Genomic DNA, 21,793 nt, shown 5'->3' with positions numbered 1-21,793 from the left:
TATAAAATTTTGAAATTATAGTGATAATTATGCATAGTTTTTTAATGAAGTTCTTTCTTCTATGAACTTTAAATATCTATATATTATATCTTTAATAAATTTTTTTATTTATATATTTGAGTTCTAAACATATAATAAAAAAATTTTCATCAAAAATGCATATAAAAAAAATTTAACTTGCATTAACAGTAAAGTATTAGGGTACTTTAAATTTGTTTGCTTTTTTCATTAAAAAAATTTATTTTAATTAATTCTGTTCTTTAACCTTGTATATATTTTGAAAATCATAATGACTTACCATAACTTTTTAGCTAGTTCTTTTTAATTTAATTTTGCTACCTAAGATTTATTTTATTTAAATTTATTTTTAATTGTGTAAAGCTAAAAGCCAGTGCAATTACTATTTTATAGGCTGTAATTTAGATTTGATTATTCAAATGTTGTGGATACATCTGATTAAAGATAATAAAGTTCTTAGCGTGTATGTTAAGAACTTCGATAATCCGATGCTCGATCATCTGATCCTACGATTATCCATTTTTCTTTCAGATCACATTTATATTTATTACTGCTTAAGTAACCCAATTGCTGTTTTAATTTTTTGATCCTGTGTCACAAAACATCTTATTTATATTCAGTTTAATGAAATTGTTGCTTTGAATCCAAAATTCAACTGTTAGGAAAGAAATATTAAACTGAAAACAAATTTTATTAATCAATATTTTTTAGAGAACAGGAGTATGGAATTTTAATAAACTTTATTATTCTCGCAAATCGTTTAGAGTAATTTTACTCATACTTTATTTACAATACCGATTTCAAAAAGTTCCCCAATAATCCGAAAATTTCACTTCTCTGTCATAGTCCTGATCCCAAGGGTGTCTGGTATTTGGACACCTTGGTGTTTATTTGTTAGAATGTTTATTCACTTCCCTTAAAACCATAAACTCTTCTATTTATATAAATAAAAATTTTTTTACAGTTTCAACATTAAATTCTTGTATTGTTAAATTTTGTTTGAATTCCTTGCAGTGAGCTGAGGGAAGTGTTCCATGAGTGTCGCAAAAGATTGACAGCTGCAGGAAAAGATGAACTGTGTGATAACCTGATTAGTGCATCCATTTTCCTAAGATTTCTCTGTCCAGCAATTTTATCCCCCAGTCTTTTCAACCTCTCACAAGAGTATCCTCAGGGTAAATCTGCAAGAAATTTGACATTGGTCGCTAAAACTGTACAAACTTTAGCCAACTTCACCAGGTATGAAAATTTCTATAGTTACTTAACAAGTAGAACTATTTATTTGTAAATGAACATTTTTTCTTAGTTATTGCTATTCTCTTATATGTATAAAGCCAATATAATTATAGGTTCTGTCAGCAATTTAGGTAAAAAGAACTAGATTATGTTTATGATGCAATGTTTCAATGTGTTTTTTTTTTTTTTTTTTTTTTTTTTTTTTTTTTTTAAAGTAGAAAAAAATATATATTTTCAGTGGTACTGTTAAAATCAGAATAGTTTTTTCACTCTGTTAAGAAGTTTAGTGTCATTTGATGCCAAGAATGGTAGCAGCTATTTCACATTAAAAGTGATGCTGATAAGCACAGGTTCAAACCAATATTCTACTATAGAACTATGGTTCTACTATATTTGGGATTGTGTACAAACCAGCAACCCTTTGGGTTTTTTTTTAACATTTTAAAAGATTTTACTATTAGTAAACTCTTTAGGTATAAATATGAAAGTTTTCAAAAAATTCTTAATATCCTTAAGTTTAACAATTAATTAGTAATTTAGAAAAGATCAAATATAATAAACACATTAATTTTTATTTTTTTATAAGTAATTAACACAAACCATAGTTATTATTAATTGCTCTTCGTGTTATGAACTGTTACTTATTACACTATAAATTTTATAATTGTATGTTACCTAAATTTAAAATAAACTTTATTCCTATTTATTCTGTGCCAATTTCTAAAAACATTAACTGTCCTGGCAATAGTTGTTTATTTCAATAAAATGATTAAGCTCTGAATTCATTCTTAATCATGAGTTTCCCATCATACAGAGTTCAATTGTTTTCTGAGTTGAGTTCAAAGTGATTAAAATTAGAACTAAATTGTCACCTAGTGAATAAGTTTTTCTTAGCATTAATATATATATATATATATAAATATAAATTTTTATTCATTTACAAAATTATTAAAGTTGTAAGTAGCTGTCTTTTAGAGAGAAAAAAATTCTTTTAAATTTGCAGGTTTGGTGGTAAAGAAAGCTTTATGGAGTTCATGAATGGCTTTGTTGAAAAGGAATGGAGTACAATGAAGGCATTTCTGCGTCAGATTTCTGTAAGCTTAGTCATTTTTATAAATATTGAAATATATTTGTGTTAAATAATAGTATTATTTTAAAGAAGAATTTCAAAAAATCATTCATTTCTTTACTGTTTAATCAATCAATTATTTTTAAAGAGTTACAATTTTAAAAGAATCTATTTTTAAGCTCCAGACTAGAAATATAGGTATGAGGCAACGATTTTATGCATTATTAATTGGAAAGGACTAATATGATAATACGATTATAAATTCATATTTCAATTTTGTTTTTTAGCGACCATGTAAATTGTAGTTCGAAAATATGCTTACCTATCAGTTTAAGTTCTTATTCATTCTTTTAACTTTTAGAGTCCTCCCACCAAAGAGTTCAATAAAAGAAATGAATTTGATGGATATATAGATATTGGTAAAGAAATGGCTATTTTGCACAATTTGCTGACAGAAAATTTACCTAGAGTAAATCAAAAAGTATGTATTTTCAATTCTATCTCTTAATATTTTACTCATATTTATCATTTAATATTAATGATAATTTTCACTTTTAGTGCTATTACGACCATCTCGATACTCTGAAGCAGATACTCGACGGAATATCTGCTGCTTTGGGACGTACTCCGATGGCGAAAATGTCACTAACCCCATCATCTAGCACCAGCAGCACACACACAGACCACAACAGCAACTCCATAAACAACGAAAACATATCTCTGAAACTTAGTGATCATTCCAATATGAAAAATGTTCATCGGGAGATAGTACAAACGTATGTTATGAATTCTGTCCGTACAGTGAATGTTGATACAGATTACCATTCCTTGACCACTGTCAATCAGAAGATGACACCTGTGACGCATGCAAATAGACCTTCGACTTTACCTCGGTAAGATTTTTGAAATCTTTTTATATTTTAATGAATTTTAAGGCATAAAATTTTTTTCTAGTTATGTGTATAAAGCATTTATTAACTTTACTTTTGATTATTGCTAAGCTATATGTATATATGCTAGCAAATCATTGGTTCCCATGAATTCTCTGACTTGCGAGCTGTAGTGTGTTGTGCTGTTGTCTTGACTTATTAATATCTTATTATTATTAAGATAATGATATTAGAATTACATACATATATAAATGGATAAACCTAAACTGTATTCATGAAATGTTATAGTAAATACTTTCAAAAAGGATAGGTTATGGCCTCTTAAAAAAATTCAGATTAGATATTAAAAGGGGGTTTGTGTTGAAATTTGTAATACTTTATGAGGTATTGCATGACTGGTACAGAATATATTCTTGATAAATATTTTAAATATACCTCATAATTTATTAAATAAATATGAGTCAATAATTGAGGAATCACAGGATTTTTTTTGAGATGCACCGATATGTTAGTATTTCTCTAATTAGAAAAATAAAATAAAAAGTAATAGGATTTAATATTATTTTACCGTGAAATCAGCACAAATACCTCTTTGTTAATACGTCTCAGTTTACCAGCTTTAATGAGTATAGTTGGACTATTTTCTTTCCCATCATGAATAAATAACTAACCCATAATCTTTTTAATATACTTAATAATTTTACGAATTGCCCTAAACTTGTTCCAAAAAATACATTTTTGTTATAAAGAAGAAAAATTCGTAAATTTAGTAAGTTTGCATCCTTCCTAAGTTTTCACAGTACTTTAAAAATATATGTATAATTAGAATGTAAAGTAGAGTACAAGTATTTCTCCCTATGATTCTATAACAAGGGAAAATTGTTTCGCTAGACAACTTATGAATTGGCTACCAAACATCCGAATACATCAGTAACATGTAACTCTCTTCTTATCAGGATAATTTATGTTTGTAAACAATTATATATTCAATTGTTCATGCATGTAAGATTTGTTATTGTACAAATAGGGCAGCATATAATGCACTAGGTGTCCCAAAAATGATTAACAATATGAAAAATTAATTAAAAATTGAAATCGATAGAAATGTTGGAGTTGCTGCCTTCTTTTGGAAAACCTAAAGTATCTTTTCACCAAATATAATTAGGTATAAAGTTTGCCTGACAAATGATCTACAACCTTTGGGGCAACTATGTGATTTATCCTTAGGACAAAACTAACTGATACCCTTGCAGTTGGAATGATCTGACGTGTAGCAGGAAACTTTTTTTTTTTTTTAATAATTAGCAATGTAATTTATTGAAAAATTTTGAAATTTGGCTAGAATAACTACCTAGTTTCCTGCACGGAATGCAAGAAATTGTTGGTCATTTTTAAGGCACTCCGTATTTGAATAAATAACTTTTAAAACTAATTTCCCTAATAGTTATTTTAATTTATTTTCTTATTTCAGCAATGCCTACTTACTAGGTAGTGGAAAGAGGGCGGCTTCTGACCTAACAACATCAGATGACTATGTTTTGTGCAGTGCATTTGATGCTGACAAGGGTCTCATATTGACTGGTAACCCAGAGAGCTCTCGAACGCACAACTCTGAACCGGTTTCTCCTCGTTTTACCAAATCCTGCATTTATGGTGAGATCAAAAGTTCTGACGAATTCTCCACACCTAATCATCGACACCATCAAAAGCCTGTGGATTCTCCAACGATGAACAACCCGAATCATGGCATTATACTCTCTAATGCCAATATTAATGGTACCAACACAGCCTCCAGAATGCCGAGCAGAGTGCGGGACAAGGAACCTGCTAAACGAAGTGTATCTTGTAATGGACAGAGTAATGAAGACACTGTGAATACCTCTGCAGAAATGGAAGTTTCTAACCACAAAGGAAGTCAAATATCTATTAGCCAGGTAAGAATCGAACAGTTATCTGTGCAATATTTTTTTCTCATATTTGTCTCACATAATCATTTAAAACGGTTTGAGTCTAAAGTTGATTACTGTTCATCCACCGTTCGCCTTGATGTGAGGATGGTTATTGGCACAAAGTGGTTGGTATCATGAAACCAGGTGGTAAAATTATGGTAAGACTCCATTTATATGGAAAAACTGTAGTTCAAATGGATCATTGCCATAATTTGGCTTTCGATTTTTTTTTATGGTGAACGGACAGTTAATCGTTGAAAAATTGACCTTACTGAGAAACTTAGGCAATTCTCTAATAAATAAAAGTATTTTAAAAACATACTTGGCAAATGTATGATAGTTTTGTGTTTCTAAATCAGTTTTAAAAATTATGTAATGGTTTGAATTGTATATTTTTCATTATAAATATTTTGTGATAAACACTTTAATGTTTAGCATATTTACATTTGCCAAAAACTTTTCAAAAAATGTGAGTTCTAAATATTTTATTGCAAATTTCATATGTAAACATATTTACTTCTGCCAAAAACTTTTAAAAGGGGAAATTTTCCTTACCAAATTAATTAAAATTTTTGAATTTATTATTTTACAATCTTAACTTCTCTTTTGGTTCTTCAGAATGATGTCAATAATATAACGATAGCTTGAAGCAGTTTAAGTAATTTTTTTACCTACAATTATATTATTCTAAAGCAGATGAATATCAGTGCAATGTCTGGTATAAGTGCAAAAAGAAATTGTAAATTATAAATTGGAAAATCTAAAACAGCAGTATAAGATTTGCATGAAAGGTTAAAATGGTTTTTTTTTTTTTTTTNGTTTTTTTTTTTTTTTTTTTTTTATTCCTTGCTCTTTTTTCACAAATGTTTCACACTTTAATTTAAATTCATTTAAATAAATCTTTATTTGTAGAATTTTGATTATAAGAATAGTCTTATTTTTTTAAAGAAAATAAGTTCAATTTATTTTTTGTTTAAATTTATTTAGGCTAATTTTATTTTTCTTCATATTTTGCTATTTATATTTCATACAGCTATTTTTATATTGCAAATAACTATTATATTGCCCCATAAATAAATACAACTAAAGTTGTTATTTTAAAAATGCTTGCTCAAGTGCTTAATGATATTTAAATTGAAAACTTTTAATTGGATATATTTTTTTATTTTAGCTGTCGAATGTTGCTTCCTCTGGGTACCAGTCATTTCCATATAGTCAATCAAGTTCTCCAGTGGATCCTGAGCTTCAACCAGATAAGTCTTCTCAAAATCCACCTTTGGCTTTCAACAATCCTATGTATCATTTCCAAACTCCAAATGGTGCAATAACATGGGATCGGTGCAATCGCCAAATTAGGAAACACCTTCGTCTATCTCAGCTCAATTCTTTCAGCAGTCTCAGTGCTGAAGATATATCAGTCTTTGGACCAAACTCATTAGGTATTTAATTATTTAATACTTTTTATGCATAGCTATTTGTACAAGGTTATTAGGCATCAAAAGCTGACACATAATTAAAAAATATATATTTGCTTCATTATAGAAGCCTTTAACAAAGAAATAGAACATATATATATATTTATATAAGAAATTTTTATGAAAAAAAAAAAAATTTTTTTTTTTAAATCAGACTATTCTTGATTATTAAAAATTGTCCAATTTTTTATTGTTTTTTGAAAGCTAATCTCTGAAACATTGTAACATTTTTACTTTCAATTATCTGGAAAAGATGATTTTAATTAAAACAGGGCTCCACGAGTCAGAGAAAACCTGGAATTGTCAGAGAATTTTATTTTCACTCTAAAATGCAGGGAATAGTCAGAGAAAGTTCCTGGAAAATTCCTGTATTATACCTGGAAAATAACCAGTCTTAGAATTGTCAATAACAGTAATCAGTTATTGAGATTAGAATGAAATGAAATTTGTTGAAGAGTTTATCAAGAAAACTTTCATAAAATTTCTTTATGTATTTAATTATAGATATACAAAAATGAAAATAAAAAAAAACTCTTAATAAATTGGTCATTCATTATTAGTATCTAAAAAATAATTTACACATATTGAAGCTCATTTTTTAGTATCATTAATTTTTGCTGTATTGCCTATTTAAATTAATTTACCAAATAATGTGAATTAGTTTTGTTGACTTAAATGAATTAGAACAGGCAACTTGATTTGGCCCTGTAAAAATATATTTTGTATTTTTTTATTTTTTTTAATATCACCTGTGCTTAACTGAAATGAAAATCATCTGCAAATTTAGTAATAAACAATGTTACATTTTGTATAAAGTATTTCAATTACCATTTAATTCAAAATGCTGTAGCTGATTAAAACTATTAACTACTTAATGAGATAATATTGAATAATGTATCATACTAAACATAAATAGTTAAAATCATTTATTTTTTCAACAGATTACACTGCAAATAATTTTTCGTTAAATTGTTGTAAAGCTGTGATTTGTATTCTGTGTGCAGTCTTTTATTTATATGAATTTAACTTTACGATATGACTTCAGTAATCAAAGTTAAAAATTTTAGAATTACTCGGGCATTGCGCTATGGACCATTATTTTGTTTCGGTACTAGTACTAATTTTAACGCTAGCAAACTTTCAAGCATCATGTTACAAAATTTAATAATATAATAATGATTTAATGATATAAATAAGAAAATTATTTATAACTTGTATGTAGTTGTTACTATTAAAATGTATTTGATAATAAATTTACTTACTTATTTCAGCCAATGCTGATTCATCTCTCACAATGTCAGTTGATGGATGTCACTGTCCATCAAGTTCATCTTCATCAGACACTGCTAGTTGCAATTCCACCCCTCCTTGTGAAAGACGTAGCCTTTTTAAATCCACAGCCCCTCGCACCAACCCTAGATACTCAGGAGGATCTCATTTATGTTGCAGTGCAACTATAGCATGCTCTCCAAGGTTAGCCACGAGAGCATTGTCGCATCCTACTAGATCTCTTCACTTTTATCATCACAAGCAATGCTTTTCAACCCCATCTCATTCTCATAGGAAGAAAAGAAATTTAAATTTAACATTGTCAAATCCTGACCAAGAACAAACGTAAGAATGTATAGATATTTTAAAATTGTTTATGATGCGTGTCTGCTTACTTATCTGCAGAAATTTTTTTTAAAAAATGGTTGTAAGAACATTTTATTTGTGAGAAGTGAACTATTTGCAGAGATGATTGCGCTTACAAAACAATTCGGATTGCAGTTAGCTAACCGCAACTATTTGTAGAGATGATTGTACTCCGAAAACAAGCCAGATTTTTCGCTATCCGGAAATCCAAGGTCTTGAAGTTTCAAGAAATCATCGATCACATTTATGTATACAGATTCTTTTATTCAAAAATATTAGAACTATAATTTATACTTAGCATCTCCTTCATTTGTAAATATTTTTTCTGGTAGAATAATAAATGTGATTAGAGATAAAAGTAAACTTATACATAAATATTATGTTAAAGATGTTAATTTTTTGAAATGTGTCATTAATAATTTTATCTAGAAATTTTCAGGATTTTTAAATTAGGCTCGCAATCACCTCTGTATTTGTGACTATTATTAATTATCGAGGATTATTGCATCTATCTGTTTGAAAAAAATTCCACAAGTCTATATGCAAGTTGCATTCAAGAAAAAATGTTAAGTAATCACAGTTAGTTACTTATATCCAAAAAAAAAAAAATAGAAATGAAATGTTCTTACTACTATTTCCTCTTTCTTTTTTGTTTCATTTTATTTAAAGTTTGCATTGCATTAAATAATTTATTTATTTGACTCTAGAATTATCTGTATTTAATTACGCAATGCAATAATTAAAATGTTATTATCAATCTCCAATAACACACTTTAAATTTCTCATGGGGAAAAAAGCTATCTCAAATGTGAATAAACTTTCCATGAATATTATTATTTATTTGCTTTTGCTTTATTAATGAGATCTTTTATCTTAGCTTGTGTTTTATCTTTTAGATTTTCAAAGTGTGAGTTTCTTATTAAACTCGTGTGCTAATTGAAATTTTATTTAAAAATTTCAAAACTTAAGAGTTGTAAAGATAAATTAATTTTCCTTCCTTATTTTTAAATTTTTATGTTTAAAAATTAAATATTAATGCAAAATATTAATGTCCTTTGGGTTGAGGATGCATTCACAGCTAGAAAGTGAAAATAAATGTCACTTTCTGTCATTACAAACACCAACTGATTCCTTTATAACCTTTATGAAATGTGAAAGATTTCAAAATGTGTTTTGTTGACGCTTATTTTATTTTCCAGGACAAATATGACTGAAGTTGACAATAGAATTACACACCCTAGTACCCCTGTTAATGATAACTCAAAGTCTGAAAACAATAATGGAAAAACAATGGAAGATGTAAGTAATATACCACTTTTTGTTTTTCTAAAATCAAAGTGAAATAAGTCCATTTAGAATGTTATATGAGTCTAAGGCTTTTAAGGGTTATTGTTTGAATGAATTATACAAATAATTAGTAAGACCCCGTCATTATAATATTAAAGTAAATTAAGTGTGGCCTCTCGTTTTATATGACTTTTTTTTATGTGACTTTTCGATTTTCTTCGCAAAATTTCCTGTTTCTGAAATTTTTAGTAAAATATTATGATTTTTAAAAAAATTGAACTAATTAAAACATTTAGTTTTTAATGAAGATTTCGAGGTGTTTTGTAATTATTGTTCTAATTTTTTTTTATGTTTATTTGATTTAATAACCATTCAAGGCCTGTTATATTCTGATCTCACTTTCCAAGTAATTGTGATATATAAATCTCATTTAAATTATTATAAATTTCATTAATATATGAATATAATTCAGAAACATATTTAGATGTTTTGTAAAACAATTTTTTATTTGCAAAATTAAAGTAAAGTAAATAGTAAATTTGAACATTTGTTTGTGCAACTTATAATGTGTGCAAATATCAATATTTTCAAATTATTTTTTTAATTATTTGTATATCATTTGACTTCATTTGTAGAAATTCTTCCATTTATTACAGTATGAGAAAGAAATTGAAAAGCTTCAGGAATCTATGTCTGAACTTCAATCAAAACTTCAAGACGCTGAAGACAAATTGTCCAAACAAGAATCTGCTACAGAAAAAGTGGTGGCTGATTGGCAGGCAAGGCTTGAAGCCGGAGAAGAAAGGATACGCCGGCAACAAGATGAAAAAGACCAGCAGATGAAAAATATTATTACAAGGTATTTCATTGCATTTCTTTTCTTTCTTAAATCTTTATGTATCTATCAACTGTTTATCAGTATTAATATAATAGTTATTAGGACTATGTTATTCAAAAACTCTGACTTCCCATCATTCAAATAATAAAAAAGATGCTAATAATTTTTTTTTAGTAGAAGTAACTGAAACACATTTTGATATAAATTTAAATTAATCATTCTATATGAATAGAAATCATTTTAAATAAACCATCTATAGTTCGTTTATTTCTCATATTAATACTGTGAATTGACCACTTTTTGATCAACAATTAGATGCTTAATCATAACGATCAAGAAGAAAAGGTGGTCAGTTTATCAGGTTTCATATAGAAGTATTTTGGATTACAAGGATTGTTTTCAGAATGGATATGCTCACAATGCAAGGTTCTAGTGTGTTTGTAGCTATGAATCGTTTTTTTTTTCCCCTGCTGTGGCTGTCTGTATAATGCAGTGTGGCATTACTTACTGGCTGTGTTTTTATAGAGAATATTTTTTTCTATTTTTTAATACAAAAACTGAAGGTTAAGTCTCTACGGCTTCGTTCTTAAATACACCACTATTTATAAATATGCTTTTTATGCCTTTCAATAAATTCCTCTTCAGAAAGATGGTAATCTTTCTGAGGAAAATATTGTACTTACAGCAAACTGCAAAAAGTTTATCTTAATGATTGCAAATAATAGCATGAAACTTACGTTATGTTTTGCTTAAGATTTTCTATAGTGATATTTATTCAGCCATAATATTTCTTTTAATAAATTTAAAATATTATTAAGTTTTAACATATTAATTTTGAACCCTTATACTGTTTTTAATTTTGCCTTTTTAGCTTTTTAATAAATGATAGAAAAATTGTCTGTTAAACTTGATTTCTTATATACTTTTGTTATCAGGTTAATAACAGTTGAAGAAGAGTTGCGTCGTGAACAACAGGAAATGCAAGGTGTTATATTTTCAAAGCAAAAAGTTATTGATGCTCAAGAAAGAAAAATACAGACTCTAGATACTGCAAACACAAGACTTTTAGCTGCACTGGCACAGTTAAAAGAACGCTATCAATTACGGAATGGAACTATTTCTTCATCTCCAACATCTCCTACCAAATTAGCAGTCATTGAAAATGGTGATACACGCTTTAAAAGCAGTTCATGCTGACTATTACCTGAGCACTCTTACTTGTGAGTTTTTTTTTTTTTGTTCAAACATATGACCAAATATTAGCCGCTAGTGCGTTTTTCACTTTATTTAGGGCTTCGAGAAGAAGTAAGCAAGTCATCGTGAACGGGTAAATTGTCACAACACATGTGGTCTGTTTTTACTTCCCTGTTTATTTTAAAATGCATGCCACGTATATGAACCTGAAATTGCTGCTATAAATTGATGTGCAGTAGAGCTTGTTCGTCTCAAATCTCACTATTATGCTGCAATAATATTAAAATACGAATGTCTTAATTTTTAAGTATGTATGAAAAATTTTCAATATTATTAATACACTATTTTCTTGTATCTCTATAGTATGTACCAAAAATTTACAAAAACTTTTGATTTATTTATGTCTGGAATAAAAAAGTTTTGCTGAAAATGAGAGATTTCTAAAATATAAAATGGAAATTAAAGATGTCTGGAATAAAAAAGAGATTCCTAAATTTTATGTGGTATTATTAAAAGAGATTATTAATGTCAAGAGTTAAATACAATTTTGCTGAAAATGAGAAATTTTTAAAATTATTAGACAATGTTTGTAGTCGATTTTGGAAGGGGGTGAGAAACAAAAGACTCATTAAAAAGAAGAAAATTTAAATTTTCACTAAGAAATACTATTAATAATATTTTTTACCACAGAAATAAGTTATGTATTATAACATACTTGCAAGGAATATTATCTTCTTTTTTTAATTCATGTGAAGAATTCTGTTTATATATTTCAATAATTTTCACAAAATTTTGCCTTAAATTTCACAACTAGGCAGAAAACTTTTCAAGTTCAAAAACAGTTTTCTCAATGAGTCTCCTATCAAACTATTATCAACTAATGTCATAATATCTACATACTTATCACAATATCTACTCTCTAATTCTATTTTTTTTTCTTTAATAAGCTGTAAAATAGCCATGATATATCTCCCTCTTAACTTTTTCACAGATATACTGATTAAAAAATTATTTCATTCTGAGATATATAGATTTGAATTGGCAAGCTCTACTTCAATTCTACTTATTGAATTCTTTGTCCTTGTGAACTAGTCTTTAATTTACTACTACCAAATAGATAAAATATCTAAAGTTAGATTTTTGTTCTGTTATCATAAATTTACTAATGCTTTCAGTTTTGTTATAAAATTCTATTGTGTATTTGTACGTGCAAAGTGATTTTATTTTGTACATATCTATATAAATATATTTGTAAATAAAATATGTACACTCATTATTTTAGTATGTACATTTGTTTCATTTATGGTTGTGAAAGTTTTCCTCTGGATTTTCCCTCACAAAATTATTCTTTAAGAGTGGTATGCAACATTTATAACTTATGCTATTTTAAAAATTATTAATTTTGAACCTCTTTAACTTTTCATCATTTAATTGCATTGTAAAAAACATTGAACTTGAGCACATGCTTTAGAAAAATGTAAGTAAACGTGAGGAAAAATGTGCTAACTTTATTTTTATTTACTTCATTTTTCACATTTCAATTTGCTTTATTTAATACTACTTAAAAAGTCATCTTAAATCATATTTAAAAGTTTGACATAAACAAATCATACATCCTAATATATTCATTTCATTTGAATATTTTGTGATGATGATAGACTTAATATTGCATTTTATGTTATTTAAAAATAAGTGCTACTTTCATAAAATAAAATGTTGATCCAAAAAATTGGAACTTTATTCAAAATTTCATTATCTAGTCCTCAAATAGTTTATCGAAAAATTCGAGACTGCATTTACTTTGTATTAAAAAAAAATTTATTTCAGTGAAAAATTAATATGTAAATGCTTTGAATGTCTTCATTTGTTTTGTATTGAATACATTTGTAAATAATCATATGTCATGAGTATTAGTCATAAAAAAGAAAAGTACTATGCAAGCTCTGTATTAGTAAATGACGTACAAGCACACTTTTAATGTTCCCTCAATCTATGCAATACAGTGTACAGAATTGACTGTAAAATATTATTTGTCATACCAGTGATAACTTGTTGAATGAGAGAGATTTGATGAATGTTACTCAAACCCTTTTTTATACAAATTATTTGCATTATTGTTCAGTAAATGTAGCATATACATTAATGTATAAAATTGACATTTGAAATAAATTTTTTGAAAAATATTTTCCTCATTTTTGTTTCTTCACACTTTTTCACTACAGTACTTAATTTCTTCAAATTTTTTTGTACTTAAACTTTTAACTGTATGCATTATTAGACAGCTCAATCGGGATGCGTTGCGTTTTTTAAAGGTACTTTTTTTTCGTTTTTTAAAAGCCTTTAAAGGTGCTTTTTTTCATTGGGTGTTTTTAAAAAGTGCTTAATTTTCCCTTTTTCAAAATGATATTTTCCCTTTACTATGTTTATTTTCGCTTCGAATTTTGCAAAAAGACGCAGTTCACATTGTTCTATTCAACGTTTTCATGATTAATTCAACCCCATTCTATTTCTTCGTATAGTCAGTCCGTAACGTATGAAAACGCCATTCGTTTTACATGATTCAAAATTTCTTGATTTTTGACAATTGTCAAAAACAATGCCAAAGGGGTTTTTTTTTTCTTCTTTTTGACATGACGGTTAAAATATCTGTCTGTTTTCCTTATCTGTTTTCATAATTAATTCAACCCCATTCTATTTCTGCGTATAGTCAGTCCGTAACGTATGAAAACGCCATTCGTTTTACATGATTCAAAATTTCATGATTTTTGACAATTGTCAAAAACAATGCCAAAGGGGTTTTTTTTTCCTTCTTTTTGACATGACGGTTAAAACAAGACAAAACAGTCGATTGTCAAAAACTTTCCATCCCTGACTAATTATAATATATTTTTTAAGTGCTTAAAAATATTTATTGAGTGCTTAAAAGGTGCTTATTTTTTGTTGAATAATTTGGCTACGCACCCTGTCAATGCTTTTCGAAAAAGTAGAAAATAAAAGGGTTCATTTAGTAGATTAGATGAAAAAGCGTTTGGTAATTTTTAAATTTGTGCTTATGAGTAAGTAATTAAAACTCTACACGTTTTTTCAGCTTTTAGATTATTCAAAATCTAATTTTATTACAGTTTAAATTGATGAAGCCTATTTGGAAAACGCTAAAATATTCCTTTAACGTTAATTGTATAAAAACTAAGATACTTATCAAAAATTTTTGATTTCAGAATTGTATTTACATAATTATGTCACAAAATATTAATGGAGAATGTAAAATAGTGCACACGTTATATCTCAAATTGCAATGGGGTGCCGCCACTGTATTTTACATGTGCCGAAAGGTGCTACCAAATAGTGTCAGTTTGTTCAAATTAAAAGGCATATTTAGAATTTTCCCACCCCTTTAACAGTTTAGTCTGGGTGAATAACAGGCCTCTTCTGATTAATTAGAACATAAGATTTAATTTCCCTTATATTGGTGTCTAACAAAACTTTTTACATTACAATTAAAGTTGGCTTTTTGAATTTAGGATTAAGTAAATGTTGAGATAAAATTTTAGATTTAACAGTTATGAATACAGAACAGAAAATTGTTTAAGTTAGCTTTGGGTTAATGTTCAGTGGGTTAAACATGTTTTCCCTTGGGTTCATATATTACAAAACTCTAAGCTGACATTTGAAAACTATTAAAATTAATGTTTTTTTGAATTTTGGTCAAAGTTTCTTATTTTGGCTTAACAACTTTGACGAAAATCTGTTTTCCCATTTGTTAATAACTCAGCATTGATATCTTATATTAAAAATATGATTAACTCATTTAAGGCTAAGCAGAGAAATTTTGTAAAGTGTATTATATTTCAGTGAAATATGAATAAAGCATTTAATTAAGAACTCATAGCAGTCTCAATTTTAAAAAAATAATAACTGCATTGTTTCAAAATTGCTCGACTCCAATTGAATTATACTAATATTTTAGAGGTCTTCAAGTAGTGACTCTCAAATCAAACTCTTCCTCTATATTCAGTCAGGAAACTTTTACTAAGAAACGCTCCAATTTTGTTCCATCTTTTTTTGCTGCATTCACTTTTTAGAGATTATGGTATATTTTTATTTTGTGGAATATTTTTTTTTCCCCCTTACATATTGCATCGTATTTATCTTTCATTAACATTTTATTCAATTTTTGTTCGTAATTTCTTAACCTTCATTTAAATCTTGACACTTAGTTGTCAAAATGATTAATTTATTTATTTTAAATGAATTTTTTTATTTATTTGGTGGTTAGTTTATAACAAATTAAGTGGTGTATGTAAAGGCTAACATTAGATTTCAAAGGTCAATTTATTTCATAAATTAGTTCTCTCTACGGTTTCTATAATCGTTATATTTATTACAAAATAACTATTATTAAAAAAAAGGTGCTTAAATTTTACAAAAGCAATAACTTTAAACATATAATTAAGAAAATGATACAAATTTTTTTCGGTCAACTAAGTAATAAATATACTACAACAAATAAACAATGTTGCTGGTCGACAACTGAAAATCTGCTCCGATTTAATACTTTTACATAATATATATGAAATTAAAATATTTGAGCTATTTAAAAAAGTTAAAAGTAAATTAATAAATAAAATGAAATAAAATAATTTAAAATCAGTGTTATGGTCATTGAAATTGAGTTGCAATGAAATTTAACATTAGGATAAAGTTTAAAAGTAAACTATTTTTTCTTATATAAATGCAGACCTACACGCTTGTAAATTTGCACTTGAACATCGGATTTTGATTTGAAGATTGACTGTAAGAAAAGATTAGTCGCAAATGATATTATTATTTTTTTTTTTTTGTATATATATTCTAAAACGATAGTCATATAAAAAAAATTACGAAACGAAGATAAAAACAGAGTAAAAGATATTGAAAATCAATGTTCAAAATTAACACCTTTCAAAAAACAAATATTTTTAAATTATATTAAAAACTTAGAACTTAAACAAAAGTTTTTTTTTTTTTTCAAAAATCCAATATTTTTTAAATATTATTAAAACATATTCAAATATTATAAAATATTCAATCAGTATTACTCCTTCTGAAAGTTATGTTTTTGGGACGAATTAAATCTTTAATTATAAAAGAAAAGAAATATGGAGATCTGAAACCCACAATATATTCATCCTCTTTAAAATTCTCCCAAAATTTTCATAAACACCATTACAGAAATCATGCTTTAGCTAAATGTAAAGAATATCACTTAGAAATGAAAGAGTATATACTGCTCTAAACGCAACTTCCATTACGTACTCAAAGAAAAGAAGTTAAAAACTAAATGCAGTGTTAAAATAATAGAGAAATCAAGCAAAATAAAAAGAAACAAATAGCTAATGCTACTTGGGCTCGTGAGACACGTGTCTATCTGAAAAAGGTAAACCCTACGATAGATAAAAGTACTTCAATAGATGCAGGGACCGATCCAGGCAAATTCAGGCCCAAGGCCTCACCAAATTTTCCGGGTCCCTTACAAAATGTTTTGAAATCAAATTACTGAAGAGTAATCATAGCAATGAAAAAGAATCTATTGAACTGCATGATTCAAGAGACACATTCTAAGAAATTTTGAAAGCAGACACATGAATATTAATTTTCTAAGATAAAGTTTACGTATTTATAAATTAAAGCAAAATATAAAACAACAAAACAATGTTATGTCAAAATAAAAATAGTTTGGCGACACAAACAGTTGAAATCAGTGATTTTTGCTAAAAGTCACTAAATAGCTGAATTATTTTTATTGTAAGCTGTAATAATTTTTTTTATTTAGTACTTAAACCAATCCAAAGCTAGCACATCTTTCATTAGACTTTTTACTAATTTTTGAGCCCCCCTAGAAATTGTGGGTCGACAACTACACAACAGAAAAAAATTCAAAATAAAAAATAATATTTTTAAAAACCACGTTTTTGTAGTGGAGAATAATAATTAAAAAAAAATTGAAAAACAAAAAACGTGGGGCGCATGAAATACATAAGAGTAATGTTATATTAGTGTGTGTATGTGTGCTCTTGAGAATATGTGTATGTATATCTGTAATTGTAATTGTATCTGAATGTGGATGTGGAATATGTTTGTGTATATGCATATGTATGTGGATGTATATGTGGCTGTGCATGTGTATGAGTAAGAAAATGTGTATATGTATGTGTATATGTACTGTTATGTATTTCATGCGCCCCACGTTTTTCGTTTTTCAATTTTTTTTTAATTATTATTCTCCACTACAAAAACGTGGTTTTTAAAAATATTATTTTTTATTTTGAATTTTTTTATTTTAAATTATAATTTTTTTAATTTTTATTTTATATTTTTTAAAAATTATTACTTTTTAATTATTATTCTTCACTACAAAAAACGTGGTTTTTAAAAATATATATTTTTATTTAGATTATTTTTCTTAGTCAAGAGTAGTCAAGACTACTACAAGACCACTTCTAAAATAATAGAACTTTCGTTTTAACATAGGGATACAAAAATCTTACAATACCTTTACGACTTTCATTAGTTTTATGCTGATGACAACCAAAAAAATCTGGAAATGAATGAGGAAAAACTGGATCCTATCACGGGATTTTTCAGCCAATAAAAATACTCCGTCAATAAAAATCTTTTCACCTGACATGTAATACTAATTTGAAATAATGGAATCGACAACAAAAGACAATCTCGAAAATAATATTTTTTTTAAAATTTTAATTTTATTTTACTTTGTATGTCTTTTTTCTCTTCATTTTCATGCACATCCAATCCTGAACTATGTGCCAAATTTGAAGTTTGTAGCTAGTCGGGAAGTTAGTTTAAAACTGATTACAAAATTCCACCCGGACAGACATACACGAAGGCAAGTTTATATAAACGTGGTAATAAAATGGAGCGCTCATTTCAAGAATGCGACAAATCAGAACTTATCAAGAAATAATAAAAGATTATTTAATGGGTATGTAATTATATTTTATTCAAAGTAGTGAGTTTCTGCCTTTTTGTATCTCCTTAATATTGAATGATCATCTTTTTTAATTGATTGATGAACGTTGAATAAATGAAGAGCTTTGCAAGAATCAATATTCAGTTTCTTTCCTATTATCTTTATTTGATGTTAAATCTATAATGACTGGTGATTAAGACGTTAAAATGGAACAATTACGATCAGAAATCCGAATAAATTGAGTATAGTTTTTAAATGCAAATACAGTCAAACCCCGCTATAGTGAACACGGTTTATAGTGAACTTCCGGATATAGTGAACGAAATGTTCGGTCCCGTGCCTTGCTATACACGTATAATGTTATTTTTTGGGGATATAGTGAACCAAAAAAGTGAGGAAGTTGGATATAATGAAATTTTCTGTCTTCGACTGATTTTTTTCTTCATTTCTTTGTAATAATTTTAAAATTTCTACTTCAAAATAAATACATACACCGATTTTTAAAACCATCTATTGAGAGGAATGTAGCGATAAGCATTTTTTCTTGTTTGCTTCTTTTATTTCACTTCCCAATCCCTAAACAAACCAAGCAGATGTTTCCAACCCAGGCAGATGATGGTGCACCTGTAAGGTGTCAGTGGGATCAATATGCATTTTCTGTCAGAACAAATGAGGCATTATTGATCAACACTTATATGCAGAGCCGTTTTTAAGGATGGGCCCTGGCCCAGGGCCCCGAGTTCAGATGGGGCCCCCGAAAAGTCTAAAATCTCATTGCATTAAATGTTTTTTTTTTTTTAATTCTAACTCATTTATTATTTATAACTCAAGAGGGCCCCCAAATCCCACTTTTTTCTTCTTTTTTTAAAGTTTTATTCAGAGATTTATTCAGATTATTTTTTCTTTTTTACATAGTCGGATGCTTTTCAAAATCTAATCGAAGTGTTTACAAATATAAAATAATGGTTATTCTTCACTTTTCTAACCAAAAGAGCAATAAAACGCTTTTTCCACTCATGAAAATATCCCCACTTTCGTAGCTACCACCCACAGAGTTGTCAAATTTACACTGTGAGAAAATGTTTTTAGCTTCTTGATATTGCCTAGGGGCTCTTTTTTCCTAACTTCGGAAATATCAGATATCCACAGAACAACCCTTTTGTTTGATTTCTGGTCATAAATTTCTACGAAGAAAACATTTCTAAGGCTGTAAATAGGGGGAGGGTCTTGTTAGAATCTATCCTGAGATTTCCATAGTGTCTTTAAATTGGGACTCGTTCAATTCAAATTTTTCTCTCTTGCAAAATTTAGAAATTTTTTCTAATTTATTATAAAAGCTTTTTTTTTCCTTTAATCATTCTAAATGTTTCAACTAGCCTAGTTGTTTAATTTATTTAATTATTGTAGTTGATTTAATTTTGTTATTTTTCAAATCAATTTTAAGAGGAAAATAGAAATAAATAGGAATTTCTATATCATATTATCGTAGGATATTAAGAAGACATAAATCTTTCACGTTGGAGGTAAGCAAATGTTTCTATTAAATCAATTTTGGTAAATAAATTTGATTTTAGGGAAAACGTGAAAGGTTTGCGCAGTTTTTTATATATACAATGAAATATTTTTGTGCATTTATTTAAATGGCGGGCCACTATTCAATTCCCTCTTTGACTGGCCTGTTTGCCAAAACTCTTGATTTGGTCTGTTCTGGATAAAATTGATACAACAAATGTAATTTTCTTTTAATTTTACTTGCTGCTAATAGACAGAAACAACATATAATTTTGTTTAATAGAGCATTGAAATCAAATGATCATCAGCTAAAAAAATGTTTAAACATGAGAAAAAATTGTTTAAAACTCCTGTATGACCAAATTTTCCATGTTTCCCCTAAATATGAAATATGTTTAATTTGTAATATTATATTTCGTACACGAAATTAATTTATTTAGTTAGCTTATGATTTTATTTTTTATTGATCATATTTGTTTCTATTTTTAACTCCTTTTTGTTGCTATTATGTGTTTAAAATTATTAAGGCTTCTCAATTTTTTCATTAATAAGGCTTTCAAATTTCCTAATCAAAGTCGAAACAATTTCTTAAAATTATAAATCGAAACTAGATATGAAATTTTGACAGCTTTGCTTTTATTTTGAACGTGTGTATTTAATTTAATGAAATAAAAATAAATAAAAAAATGGAAAAAATATAAATAAATGACAGAATAAAATAAAAAACTTCGTTGTCGTATCATCTTTTAAATAATTTGAGTATTAATAAATTATTTAAAAATAAGCAAATTTTTAGTTTAAAAGGTTAAAAAAAATTTGATTTGTTTAAAAGGTAATTATGTTCCATCATTCGATCATGAGACTATTCTATATCTGTTCCTAAGGATTAGAATTCTTTTTATTTTACTTTATTGTAAAAATGATATATACTTAATACTTTCATGTGATATGCTGCAGTTTTAATTACCTAAAAGATGATTGAAATTGTCAATTCAAAAAACAATTAATACTTTAACAATTAATACGCGAAAAAGTAGTAAAAAAATAACTGTCACAAACAAATTAATATTAAGATACTAGTGATTCTCATTAGTGAGTTTCACTAGTGATTCAGCATATCAAATTATGCTGAATCACTAGTGAGACATGTGGGATGAAAGACATCGAAACCAATTTGATTGAATAGTAAAACTAGAAGGTGTTTCTAAAATCCGGAAATCAATCAAGCTTCAATTTTTTTTTTTTTTTTTTGTCACGAAATTTATCAGGGGCTATTCGTTAGATTTCAATATGTGTTATGTTTTTTCATAGATTAAATATTAAACATTAACAAATATTTGTCTTTTAAAACCTTTCACTCTATAATAATTATTAATTCTATATTAATTCTATAATAATCTTATAATAATTATTCTATAATTGCAATTCTAAAACTAATTTGCTAATTGACATAAAGCTTTAGTGTGTTCCACTGATATATTAAATGTCTTCCATCGGCGGAACCCCGACATTACGATTAAAGTTTATTAAGGTAATTACGAATATTATGACCTTAAAACAGACTATTTTTAAAATATTTAGTTCGAGGAATGTAGATTTTTCATCGTTCTATCATTTTCAATATTAAATAAGGTTTTATATCCGACAGTTAAATTTGCAGTCTTTGTGTTATATCTAGTTTAATTTTGAATTTATTTTTGGTGCATATACATAAGCTGAA

General features: G+C 27.2%; 1 protein-coding gene across 1 annotated transcript in view; it reads left to right on the top strand.

Annotated features, from left to right (window-relative positions):
• Positions 1-13,774, top strand: part of LOC107447937 (Ras GTPase-activating protein raskol) — a gene marked incomplete in the record, with an annotated part of 312,540 nt that extends 298,766 nt beyond the window's left edge. Inside the window, 10 exon segments of the mRNA XM_043040826.2 lie at positions 1,033-1,257; positions 2,258-2,348; positions 2,685-2,804; positions 2,882-3,216; positions 4,685-5,147; positions 6,334-6,601; positions 7,909-8,251; positions 9,472-9,571; positions 10,216-10,418; positions 11,333-13,774. Of these exon segments, the coding sequence (XP_042896760.1) occupies positions 1,033-1,257; positions 2,258-2,348; positions 2,685-2,804; positions 2,882-3,216; positions 4,685-5,147; positions 6,334-6,601; positions 7,909-8,251; positions 9,472-9,571; positions 10,216-10,418; positions 11,333-11,594 (2,410 nt within the window).
• Between the last annotated feature and the right edge of the window lie 8,019 nt (positions 13,775-21,793).

Source organism: Parasteatoda tepidariorum, chromosome 1 (genome assembly GCF_043381705.1).
Source record: "Parasteatoda tepidariorum isolate YZ-2023 chromosome 1, CAS_Ptep_4.0, whole genome shotgun sequence".
Classification (NCBI taxonomy): domain Eukaryota; kingdom Metazoa; phylum Arthropoda; class Arachnida; order Araneae; family Theridiidae; genus Parasteatoda; species Parasteatoda tepidariorum.
The sequence above is the reverse complement of the archived record's forward strand: the minus strand, read 5'-3'. Positions and strand labels throughout refer to the sequence as shown.